Below are 12,702 nucleotides of genomic sequence, written 5' to 3'. Positions count from 1 at the left end.
TTTTTCTCTTCTCTCTTATTTCTTTTTTCTGTTCTGTTTTTTTTCTTAGCATTTATAATGTTTATACAAATGTATTGAAAGTTTAATGTGAGTGTTGCTGTTTAGTGTTTTGTGTTTGTTTTTTAAACTAGAAGAGAAGGAGGATTCAGCTATTATAAAATATGGGAGAACTTCATTATTATTATTATTATTATTATTATTATTATTATTATTATTATTATTAATTAGATTTGTATGCCGCCCCTCTCCGTAGACTCGGGGCGGCTCACAACAATAACAAAGACAATGTAACAAATCTAATAATTTAAAAAACACTAAAAACTCCATTATTAAAAGCAAGCATACACACAAACATTCCATGTATAAACTATATAGGCCCCGGGGGAGATGTCTCGGTTCCCCCATGCCTGACGGCAGAGATGGGTCTTAAGAGCTTTACGAAAGGCAAGGAGGGTGGGGGCAGTTCTGATCTCCGGGGGGAGCTGGTTCCAGAGGGTCGGGACCACCACAGAGAAGGCTCTTCTGGGTCCCGCCGAACGACATTCTTTAGTCGACGGGACCCAGAGAAGGCCAACTCTGTGGGACCTAACTGGTCGCTGGGATTCGTGCGGCAGAAGGCGGTCTTGGAGATATTCTGGTCTGATGCCATGATACTAGTATGTATATGATACTAGTAAAAAAGAAAGAAGTAAAAGAAAGAAAGAAAGAAAGGAAGAAAGGAAGGATAAAAGTAAAGAAACTTTCTTTTTCTCTTCTCTCTTATTTGTTTTTGTCTTTCTTTTTTCTGTTCTGTTTTTTTCTTAGCATTTATAATGTTTATACAAATTTATTGAAAGTTTAATGTGAGTGTTGCTGTTCAGTGTTTTGTGTTTGTTTTTTAAAATTCAATTAAAAAATTTAAAAAGAAAAGGAGAAAAGGAGAAATTCAAATGCATGAACACCGACTTCTAAAAAAGAAGTTAATAAGGGAGATCTGTTCCCTGCTGCTATGCTACACTTGCTGTGGCAAACCTCTCAGGTAACAGGTGTCTAGTTCCCCAGTCAATGTACTAAATGATGACTTCATAGGGGTGGAGCCCAGTTACACTGTAAAGGTGGCACTCAGGTGAGCCAGGTAAGAAGCGAACTTATGCGGGTCTCTCCAGCACGTCAGCTGTTCCTCCAAGGAAGCTGATCCTGTTGCCCACGCAACAAGCAGACGCACCCCCTCGCTCCTAAGCTCCTCGTAGTAGTATTTTCCCAACCACCGGAGGGGAAAAAAAGAAGCACCAGCTTGGAAATGGAAACCAGGGATCCTACTGGAAAAGAAAGTGCAGGGGTCAGAAAAAAGAACCTGACCTTCCTCAAGCAGAGGTTGTACATGCTAGAGAGGAGGAAGACCGACACGGTGGTGGAAAGCGGCAACGGCGTTGCAGGAGACCACAACAGCAACTCTGCAACCTTGAGAAGGAGTCAGTCCGACAGGAGTGAATACAACCTGAAGTTACAAGGTAAAAATTGGGCAGGGGAGGGAAGGTGAAGGGAAAACCCAAGATGCTTTCCTTAGTCCAGCCGTCTCAAAAACAATGTGCAAGGATGGCAGGAATCATCCATATACAGTGGTCCCTCGATTTTCACGGGTTCGAACTTTGCGGAAAGTCTAAACCACGGTTTTTCAAAAATATTAATTAAAAAATACTTTGCGGGTTTTTTCCCCATGCCACGGTTTTTCCCACCCGATGACGTCATATGTCATCGCCAAACTTTTGTCTGCCTTTAATAAATATTTTTTTAAAATAAACTTTAATAAATAAACATGGTGAGTAATAATCTGAATTGTTGCTAAGGGAATAGGAAATTGCAATTTAGGGGTTTAAAGGGTTAAGGGAAGGCTTGTGACCCTGTTCACAGCCAAAAATAGTGTATTTACTTCCGCATCTCTACTTCACGGAAATTCGACTTTCGCGGGCGGTCTCAGAACGCATCCCCTGCGAAAATCGAGGGAACACTGTATTTAGTCCAGCCGTCTCAAAAACAATGCAATGATGGCAGGAATCATCCATATATTTATATATTATATTTTATATTATATTTTATTTATTTATTTATATATATTTATATATTTTTTGTTTTGTCAAGAACATATTGGTGGTATGCAAAGATATAGTAATATTCATATATATTTATTTTATTTATTAGATTTGTATGCCGCCCCCTCTCCTCAGACTCGGGGCGGCTCACAACAATAGTAAAACAGTGCACAATGGACAAATCTAATATTTTAAAAAATATCTAAAACCCCATTAATTTTAAAACATACAACACAAGCATACCATACATAAAACTATATAAGCCTGGGGGAGATGTCTCAATTCCCCCATGCCTGACGGCAGAGGTGGGTTTTAAGGAGTTTGCGAAAGGCAAGGAGGGTGGGGGCAATCCTAATCTCCGTGGGGGGAGCTTGTTCCAGAGGGTCGGGGCCGCCACAGAGAAGGCTCTTCCCCTGGGTCCCGCCAAGCGACATTGTTTAGTTGACGGGACCCAGAGAAGGCCAACTCGGTGGGACCTAACTGGTCGCTGGGATTCGTGCGGCAGAAGGCGGTCTCGGTGATATTCTGGTCCGATGCATGATACTAGAATGTATATGATACTAGTAAAAAAGAAACATTAGGACAGGGGACTGAAGGCACGCTGGTGCACTTATGCACGCCCCTTACTGAGCTCTTAGGAATATACTTGGAAACAATAGGAACATTTGAGTATTGCCCACAAGATCATATGCTGCAACGTCCTACCGGTCAATGACTACTTCAGCTTCAACCGCAATAACACAAGAGCACGCAACAGATTCAAACTTAATACGAACCGCTCCAAACTTGACTGTAAAAAATATGATTTCAACAATCAAATTATCGAAGCGTGGAACTCATTACCGGACTCAATTGTGTCAACCCCTAACCCCCAACACTTCTCCCTTAGACTCTCCACAATTGACCTCTCCAGGTTCCTAAGAGGCCAGTAAGGGGCGTACATAAGTGCACTGGTGTGCCTTTCGTCCCCTGTCCAATTGTCTTTCCTTTCTTTCACCTATCTTATATATTCTCTTCCTTTCATATATCCTCTCCTCTAAGTTCACCTTCACCCTCATTTATATTATCACATGGCTATTTTTCTTCCTATGTATTTGTGTATTGGACAAATGAGTAAATAAAGAATAAATAAATTTATATTAGAAATATTTATATTAGGAATATACTTGGAAACAATGATCAGGAGGAGATTCTACCTGGAAAATTCTTAACACAGCGAATACTTTTTTTATTGTTGTTTCAGAAAGAGCAATAAGATAGAAATACCATGAAAGGTACTTAGTTATCTCATTACACTGAAGGGAAGATTTTTAATTAAAGGCCACATTAAGTTTGTTTACAATTACACAATGCTTTAAAGCCACATTTTAGACAGGTGCGAAGAACCCTATTTTCAGTGCAGGGGAGAAAACGCGTTCTGCTTAAAAGGACTTTATGGGACAGGCTGCATGTGAAGTGAAATAATAGGAAAGAGAGAAACGTTTTGCTTCATTATTTTCACGTGTGGATCTTAAACAAGTGAAGTGAGAATATTGATTTTTCCAGGCTTAAATCCCTGGAGGCCATAAATGAAAAAAACTCTAATTTGTTATTCACAGAACAAGGCAAGTCCAACTCTAACTGCTTTACATTTAAAATAACTGCATGCAGGTGTGGCTGTATATATACACACATATTTATTTATTTATCATTTATCTATTTATCTATCTATCTATCTATCTATCTATCTATCTATCTATCTATCTATCTATCTATCTATTAGATTTGTATGCCGCCCCTCTCCGAAGACTCGGGGCGGCTAACAACAATGAAAAGACAATGTAAACAAATCTAATATTAAAAAACAATCTAAAAAACCCCAATTTAAAGAATCACTCATACATACAAGCATATCATGTATAAATTCTATAAGCCTAGGGGGAAGTGAAATTTCAATTCCCCCATGCCTGACGACATAGGTGGGTTTTAAGGAGCTTGTGAAAGACAAGGAGGGTGGCGGCAACTCTGATATCTGGGGGGAGCTGGTTCCAGAGGGTCGGGGCCGCCACAGAGAAGGCTCTTCTCCTGGGTCCCACCAAACGACATTGCTTAGTCGATGGGACCCGGAAAAGGCCAACTCTGAGGGATCTTATCGGTCGCTGGGATTCGTACGGCAGAAGGCGGTCCCGGAGATATTTTGGTCCGATGCCATGAAGGGCTTTATAAGTCATAACCAACACTTTGAATTTTGACCGGAAATTGATCGGCAACCAATGCAGACTGCGGAGTGTTGGCATAACATGGGCATACCTTGGGAAGCCCATGATTGCTCTCGCAGCTGCATTGTGCACGATCTGAAGTTTCCGAACACTTATATATACAGGTATATAGGTAGTCCTCGGTTTACAACTACAGTTGGGACCAGAATATTCATGGATAATTGACACTGTCATTGGATTTTTACCATAAAGGAATCACATTGTTGTTACCTGACTCTGGCTTCCTGCTTGGACTTTCCTTGTTGGAAAGTCCTTGAGAAGGTCATAAATGGTGATCACATAATTCCGAGACACTGCAACCATTGTAAACATGGCCAAATACAGTACTCAAATCACGATTGTATGACCATGGAAATGCCACAACAGCCACAAATGCATGGATTTATGTGTACATTTTTCAATGCCATTGTTTTATTTATTCATTCATTTGTCCAATACACAATACATATGGAAGAGAATAGACATGAAGTAATATATATAAAGATAATACGGAAAAATAGAGAAGAAGATATATGAAAGGAAGAAAATATATATGATATATGAGATAAAGGAAAGACAATTGGACAGGGGACGAAAGGCACACCAGTGCACTTATGTACACCCCTTACTGACCTCTTAGGAACCTGGAGAGGTCAATCGTGGATAGTCTAAGGGAGAAATGTTGGGGGTTAGGGGCTGACACTATTGAGTCCGGTAATGAGTTATACTTTTTACAGTCAAGTTTAGGGCAGTTAATATTAAGTTTGAATCTGTTGCGTGCTCTTGTGTTGTTGCGCTTGAAGGTGAAGTAGTCATTGACCGGTAGGACGTTGCAGCATATGATCTTGTGGGCAATGCTTAAATCGTGTTTTAGGCGCCGTTATCTTTGAATAATTAACCAAATGGTCATAAGTTGCTAAATCCCTGTAAAGTTGGGGGGGGGCGGGTTTCCTACTTTTAAAAGGGACTTTTCCTAATTAGAAACATAGAAACATAGAAGTCTGATGGCAGAAAAAGACCTCATGGTCCATCTAGTCTGCCCTTATACTATTTTCTGTATTTTATCTTAGGATGGATATATGTTTATCCCAGGCATGTTTAAATTCAGTTACTGTGGATTTATCTACCACGTCTGCTGGAAGTTTGTTCCAACGATCTACTACTCTTTCAGTAAAATAATATTTTCTCATGTTGCTTTTGATCTTTCCCCCAACTAACTTCAGATTGTGTCCCCTTGTTCTTGTGTTCACTTTCCTATTAAAAACCCTTCCCTCCTGGATCTTATTTAACCCTTTAATATATTTAAATGTTTCAATCATGTCCCCCCTTTTCCTTCTGTCCTCCAGACTAATTTTGTATGAGAAGGTTAGGCTAGATAAGAATAATTTTGGATTGCGGCCAGAATGGCTTAAATAATACTGCACCTGTAATTCACATTCCCTCTGCTGATGAAATGTAGGTTATAATGCTGAACAGGTTTGTAACCTTGCCCTAAAGCAACCTCACAGGAGCCTTTTAGTCCCAGTAAACAGTGGAATCTAGTGACAAACAATAGCCTGTGTGATATAAAACTCATCCTTTCCATTTTCAGAACCTTCCTATAGGACACAGGTTGTATTTCCCTATATGCAAAGGGATTGTATGGTATTGACAGAGCAATTAGGAAGAATTTTCCTGCGACAAAGCATTGCTAGATACTTCGTTTGTTAAGACTACTTTCTGGTTAGCTACAAAAGGATATTGGGAAATACGTTTTCTCCCCATTTCCAATTCCCGGCTTTAATCAATATATGCTACAGGTATTGTTTTATAGCAGAGGTCCCCAACCGTCGGTCCGCGGACCGGGACCGGGCCGTTGGGGTTTTCCAGCCGGTCCGTGGCGCCGCTGCCCTCCCGGCAGAGGACATTATGCAGGACAGGGTGGGGCGTCGGGCAGGGCGGGGAGAATCAGGAGGCTCCTTTGGCGGCTGGGGGCTGCCTGGCTTTGTGATTTTGGCTGGGGGGGAGTTAGGAAGGTCCTACTTCTCCCCCCCCCAGCCAAAAACTCAAAGCCTATCTGCTGGATACGGGCGATGGGTGGGACGAGCGGCGCGGAAGCCGGTGGCTGTGGCAGCTGCTGCAAGAGGCTTCCGCGCCGCTCTGTCCCACTCATCGCCCGTATCCAGCAGATAGGCTTTGAATTTTTGGCTGGGGGGTGGAGAAGTAGGACCTTCCTAACTCCCCCCCCAGCCAAAATCACAAAGCCAGGCAGCCCCCAGCCGCCAAAGGAGCCTCCTGATTCTCCCCGTCCTGTGGAGAAGTGTGGAGGGCTGTGTCACTAAGCTCCACCCCTCCATAACCCCACCCCCATATGACCAAAGCCCCGCCCCCCGGGCCGTGGAAAATTGGTCTAGCTTAAAGCCGGTCCCTGGTGCAAAAAAGGTTGGGGACCTCTGTTTTATAGGATCTATAGCAAATCCCAATAGTGGTAGAAAAGCAGGGGAAAAAGAGGAAAATAATGTACATTGTTCTTATATCTATATCTCAAAAGCACAAAACTTCCCTGAACTGCTTGCAAACAATACTTTCAGTAATCACCGGATAGTCCCAAAAACTGCCCTTCAGTTATTCTAGGTTTAACCATTTTATGTATATAATGACAGCAGAAAAGAGATGAAAAATAGGATATTTATTTATTTTATTTATTATTTTATTTATTATTTTATTTTATTTTTTATTTTTTTAAAATTTTATTTGTTTGTTTGTTTATTTGTTTGTTTATTTATTTATTTTATTATTTTATTTTTAATCCTGCCCTTCCCCTTAGACTCAGGGTGGCTTACAACATGTTAGCAATAGCACTTTTTAACAGAGGCAGCCTATTGCCTCCACAATCTGGGTTCTCATTTTATCCATCTCGAAAGGATGGAAGGCTGAATCAACCTTGAGCCGGTGATGAGATTTGAACCGCTGACCTGCAGATGTAGTAGTCAGCTTGCAGTAGTAGTAGTATTCAGCTTGCACCTGACTACTACAGATGTAGCAGTCAGGTGGCCTGCAGTACTTCGTGAGAAAATATTATTTGACTGAAAGAGTAGTAGATGCTTGGAACAAACTTCCAGCAGACGTGGTTGGTAAATCCACAGTAACTGAATTTAAACATGCCTGGGATAAACATAGATCCATCCTAAGATACCATACAGGAAATAGTATAAGGGCAGACTAGATGGACCAGGAGGTCTTTTTCTGCGTCAATCTTCTATGTTTCTATGTTTCACTCTATCCACTGCGGCACCTCGGCTCATGGATACAAATGACACAAGCAGCGGTGGGCTACGAGCCGGAACGCTAAATTGCGCTCACCGCCGTGGCTTGTAAGTTCTTGCTGGACCGGCGCAATTTTGCTGCTGCACCTGTGAAGGTAGAAAAATCGTGCAGGTAAAACCTCGCTGAAACACGGGCGCAAATTTGCTACCTCCACAGGTGCAGCAGCAAAATCGCGCTGGTCCTGCAAGAACCTACGAGCCGCGGCGGCGAGCGCAATTTAGCATTCCGGCTCATAGCCCATCGCTGGATACAATGCAATTCCTCCTCCATTCTACACATAAAGTAACTATAAGAATGGAAAAGGAGACCCTTTTGTTGAACCCTGTATGGGCATTTGCAATAAGCCATAATCTATTTTATTTGCTTTGATTTTAGAGTGATGTGTGACCCCAGCCACTACAGTTGATGGATTATGGCTTAATAGTACCGTCTTTCCCCGAAAATAAGACACTGTCTTATATTAATTTTTGCTCCAAAAGTTGTGCTACGTCTTATTTTCGGGGGGTGCCTTATATTTCTCAAATAAGACAAATTCACAGGCAGAAAAGCTGACACCCCCCAAAGAAAGTGTACCATACGGTACACTGATTACGGTACAGTACCTGTCAGTATGGCACACATACACACACACAAACGACGGCACTTATATGGTACAACAGTATACTCCCGCTATTGCAGCTTCCGGCCACCAGAGGAGCTACAGTCTACGCACTGTAGTGGAGACTGTAATGGCGGTGAGACTGCAGCAGACTGTGTCTGCTGTACTGGACGGTACAAAGCGATGGAAGGGGCCAGCAGGGGAAGCCACATTATTACGGTACCGCTATGAACAGCTTTGAATGGTACCATATGTTTTTCCATCGTACCGTATGTAAACTTGACTACGCCTTATTTTCGGGGGTGCCTTATATTAGCAAATTCTGCAAAACCTCTGACATTCATTCATTCATTTATTTATTTATTTATTTATTTATTTATTGGATTTGTATGCCGCCCCTCTCCGTAGACTTGGGGCAGCTAACAACAATGATAAAAAACAACATGTGACAATCCAATTAATAAAACAACTAAAAACCCTTATTATAAAACCAAACATACACACAAACATACCATGCATAACTTGTAATGGCCTAGGGGGAAGGAATATCTTAACTCCCCCATGCCTGGCGGCATAAGTGAGTCTTGAGTAGTTTACGAAAGACAGGGAGGGTGGGGGCAGTTCATGCCTTACTTTCGGGGTACGTCTTATTTTCGGGAAAACAGGGTATATGTGAATGAGGCTAACAGGGTTAGAACAATGTGGAAACTTAATTCTTATCAGTATAACTAGTTATTTAAAATATTTTGAGTCCCTGAAGCGAAATCACAGAATTTGTTCAGTTTCTAGTCAGGCCTACCGGTGAAAAACTTGCCCTAAGCCACTTTTATCGGATTATCTGATATAGACTTAGTTCTCCTCACTGCTTTTGCTCTCAGCCCCTCCCGTGGGATTTCCTCGGAGTAGTAAATCTATTGTGGCTGGACTTTCACAACCAAATAACCTCTGGATAATGTTAGTTGGTCGGACTCATTCAGCCGCCTGGTTTATATAGCACAATATATGTAAATGATTCTAACCAGGTTTGACAACATTCTCAGCTTCATGGTACGGGTCGCACAGGGAGAACTGAACCCAACATTTCTGTTGCTGAGTAAAACAGTTGTTACATGGGGCTACCTTTGAAAAGTGTTTGGAAACTTCAGATCGTGCAGAACGCAGCCGCGAGAGCCATCGTGGGGCTCCCTAGATTCGCCCATGTTTCTTCAACACTCCGTGGCTTGCATTGGCTGCCAATCATTTTCCGGTCACCATTCAAAGTGTTGGTCATGACCTTTAAAGCCCTACATGGCATTGGACCAGACTACCCCCGGAACCGCCTGCTACCGCACAAATCCCACGACCGATAAGGTCCCACAGAGTTGGCCTTCTCCGGATCCCGTCGACTAAACAATGTTGTTTGGCGGGCCCCAGGGGAAGAGCCTTCTCTGTGGCGGCCCCGGCCCTCTGGAATCAACTCCCTCTGGAGATTAGAATTGCCCCCACCCTCCCTGTCTTTCGTAAACTACTCAAGACTCATTTATACCGCCAGGCATGGGGGAGTTGAGATATTCCTTCCCCCTAGGCCATTACAAGTTATGCATGGTATGTTTGTGTGTATGTTTGGTTTTTATAAATAAGGGTTTTAGCTGTTTTACTATTGGATTGTCACATGCTGTTTTATCATTGTTGTTAGCCGCCCCGGGTCTACGGCATACAAATCCAATAAATTATTATTATTATTATTATTATTATTATTATTATTATTATTATTATTATTATTTAATTAATTAAGTGAATTTGCCTCATTTTTTGCCATAGTTATTAAGTGAATCACTGCAGTTGTTAAATTAGTAACACAATCACTAACAATTCTGACTGCTTGTCAGAAGATTGTAGGTGATCCCATGAGCAATTTAAACAGGAACTGAATCTACTAGAGTTAGTAAAATAACACAATGGATTACTTGAACAGCTTTCTTCCTTAAGCCAATGTTTGCATAAGGCAGGACTTTTTTTGTGTTATTTGTCGCCTGGATGGATGCATAGTAGTCCTTTTTATATTAGTTTCCATTCATTATGGCTAAGGCTCCTATAAATTAATTATATATATATTTACTTATATTGATTAATGCCCCAACCCTGTCGGAATATAAACCTCTGGAATGACTGGTTGTTGTTCTGAATGGACCGAGTTACAAATAGGAATATAGCAGGGCATACAATGCTTATGTAAATATTTGTTGACCTTTATAACTTCCTTTTTCATGTTAAAAGCTCTATTCAGATGTCATTCTCTTGGAGATTTACATAATCATAGTTAATTAAATTGGTTAGTATTTTTGAAAGCCTAAAAACTGTTTTTTTTAATAGGGTAGGAAATACTTATATTGTATAACTAAGCTCCCTGTCAAGACGGATCCTTAAATATCCTCTTAATCAAATAGATATACAGCTATCCCTCGATTTTCGCGATCTCGTTCTTCGCGAAACGCTATATTGCGATTTTTCCCACCCGATGACGTCACTCTCTTCCTTCCTTTCTAATCTTTCTTTCTCTCTCTCTTTCTCTATCTTGCTTCTTCCTCTCTCACACTCTCTTCCTCCCTCTCTCATCTCTTTCTTTCCTTCTCTCTCTTTCTCTATCTCTCCCCCTCTTGTTGGCGGGCGGCGGGCGGGCGAGCGGGGGCATCAGCGAGGAAGACCCAGGGAAGGTTCCTTCGGCCGCCCAGCAGCTGATCTGCTGGGCGGCCGCAGCAGCAGCGAGCAGACGAAGATCGGGGCTTCCCCGCTGCCCACGCAAAGGGGAAACCCCGATCTTCGTCTGCTCGCTGCTCCTGCGCTGCCGAGCAGATCAGCTGCTGGGCGGCCGCAGCAGCAGCGAGCAGACAAAGATCGGGGTTTCCCCGCCGCCCACGCAAAGGGGAAACCCCGATCTTCGTCTGCTCGCTGCTACTGCGCTGCCGAGCAGATCAGCTGCTGGGCGGCCGAAGGAACCTTCCCTGGGTCTTCCCCGCCGCCCACGGAAACTCCACCATCTGCGCATGCGCGACCATGAAAAAAGGGTGCGCATGCGCAGATGGTGTTTTTACTTCCGCAACCCTACATCGCGAAAAATCGATTATCGCGAGAGGTCTTGGAACGGAACCCTCGCGATAATCGAGGGATCACTGTACTATAGCTTAATAATGGTACAAAATGAGATGTTAAGATTTTTTTTTTTTAAAAACCCAATGATTATGACTTGAAGTTTGATTTTGAAACAATGTATCATCTATTTATACATCTTCCACTCTGTCATCAATCTTAACTTGATGCAACAGTGGGGACCATGGGAATGAGTGTGGTTACATATGGTTTTATTTTTAGATTAGTTTTATAATTGGGCTTTAGAATTGTTTTTGCATTGCTTTTATATGTTGCTTTATATGCTGGCGGGTCCCAGGGGAAGAGCCTTCTCTGTGGCGGCCCCGACCCTCTGGAACCAGCTCCCCTCTGAGATTAGAACTGCCCCCACCCTCCTGGCCTTTCATAAACTCCTTAAAACCCACCTCTGCCGTCAGGCATGGGGGAACTGAGATAACTTCCTCAGGCCTATATTGTTTATTTATGGTACGTTGTGTGCTTGTTTTTTAAATCATGGGTTTTTAGTTTTAATTATTAGATTTGTATTGTACATTGTTTTTTCTATTACTGTTGTGAGCCGCCCCGAGTCTACGGAGACAAACAAATAAATAAATAAATAAATAAATAAACAAACCAACAAACAAAGCCTAAAGCTTCGGAGAAGGATGGCAAATATGTCAGATAGATAGATAGATAGATAGATAGATAGATAGATAGATAGATAGATAGATAGATAGATAGATAGATAGATAGATAGATAGATCAGTGTTTCCCAATCTTGGCAACTTGAAGATATCTTGACTTCAACTCCCAGAATTCCCCAGGCAGCATTCGCTGGCTGGGGAATTCTGGGAGTTGAAGTCCAAATATCTTCAAGTTGCCAAGGTTGGGAAACACTGAGATAGATAGATAGATAGATAGATAGATAGATAGATAGATAGATAGATAGATAGATAGATAGATAGAGATCATTTTAATTATGTATTCTTTAAAATGCAGTACAAGGAAGGCAACTTACCTTACTTTTTAACTTATAATATATAATAAATACACAACTATGAAGCCTTTTGTGAATAGTCAGATAAACAATTTTATTTATTTACTTAAATTGATTAACTCCAGCCACTGAAAGATTTTGACCTTGTGGCTCAGGAGAGGTGGAGACTGAGGGACCCATGCTCCTGAGATGCTCCTTTTACACTGACATTAGGAGAAAGCATATTCTACCACTTATTGAGGGATATCCTGGCCGCTCAGACGCTGCCTATCTCCGGTGGTTGCTTGGGGATGAGCAGGCCAGGATTACGGCACAGGTGACCAGATTCACATCAGAAGTATTCACGATAAGGATATTATTTTCTTTTTTAATATTTTTTTTAATTGGATT

General features: G+C 41.8%; 1 protein-coding gene across 1 annotated transcript in view; it reads left to right on the top strand.

The window, feature by feature from the left end:
• The first annotated feature begins 371 nt into the window (after positions 1-371).
• The window catches only part of ARHGEF38 (Rho guanine nucleotide exchange factor 38), a 52,281-nt gene continuing 39,950 nt past the window's right edge, over positions 372-12,702 (top strand). The window contains exon 1 of the mRNA XM_070757932.1: positions 372-1,490. Within this exon, the coding sequence (XP_070614033.1) occupies positions 1,280-1,490 (211 nt within the window). The 5' untranslated portion in view covers positions 372-1,279. The remainder of the gene's footprint in view (positions 1,491-12,702) is intronic.

The sequence above is a fragment of the Erythrolamprus reginae genome, chromosome 7, assembly GCF_031021105.1.
Source record: "Erythrolamprus reginae isolate rEryReg1 chromosome 7, rEryReg1.hap1, whole genome shotgun sequence".
In the NCBI taxonomy this organism is placed as follows: domain Eukaryota; kingdom Metazoa; phylum Chordata; class Lepidosauria; order Squamata; family Dipsadidae; genus Erythrolamprus; species Erythrolamprus reginae.
The sequence above is the reverse complement of the archived record's forward strand: the minus strand, read 5'-3'. Positions and strand labels throughout refer to the sequence as shown.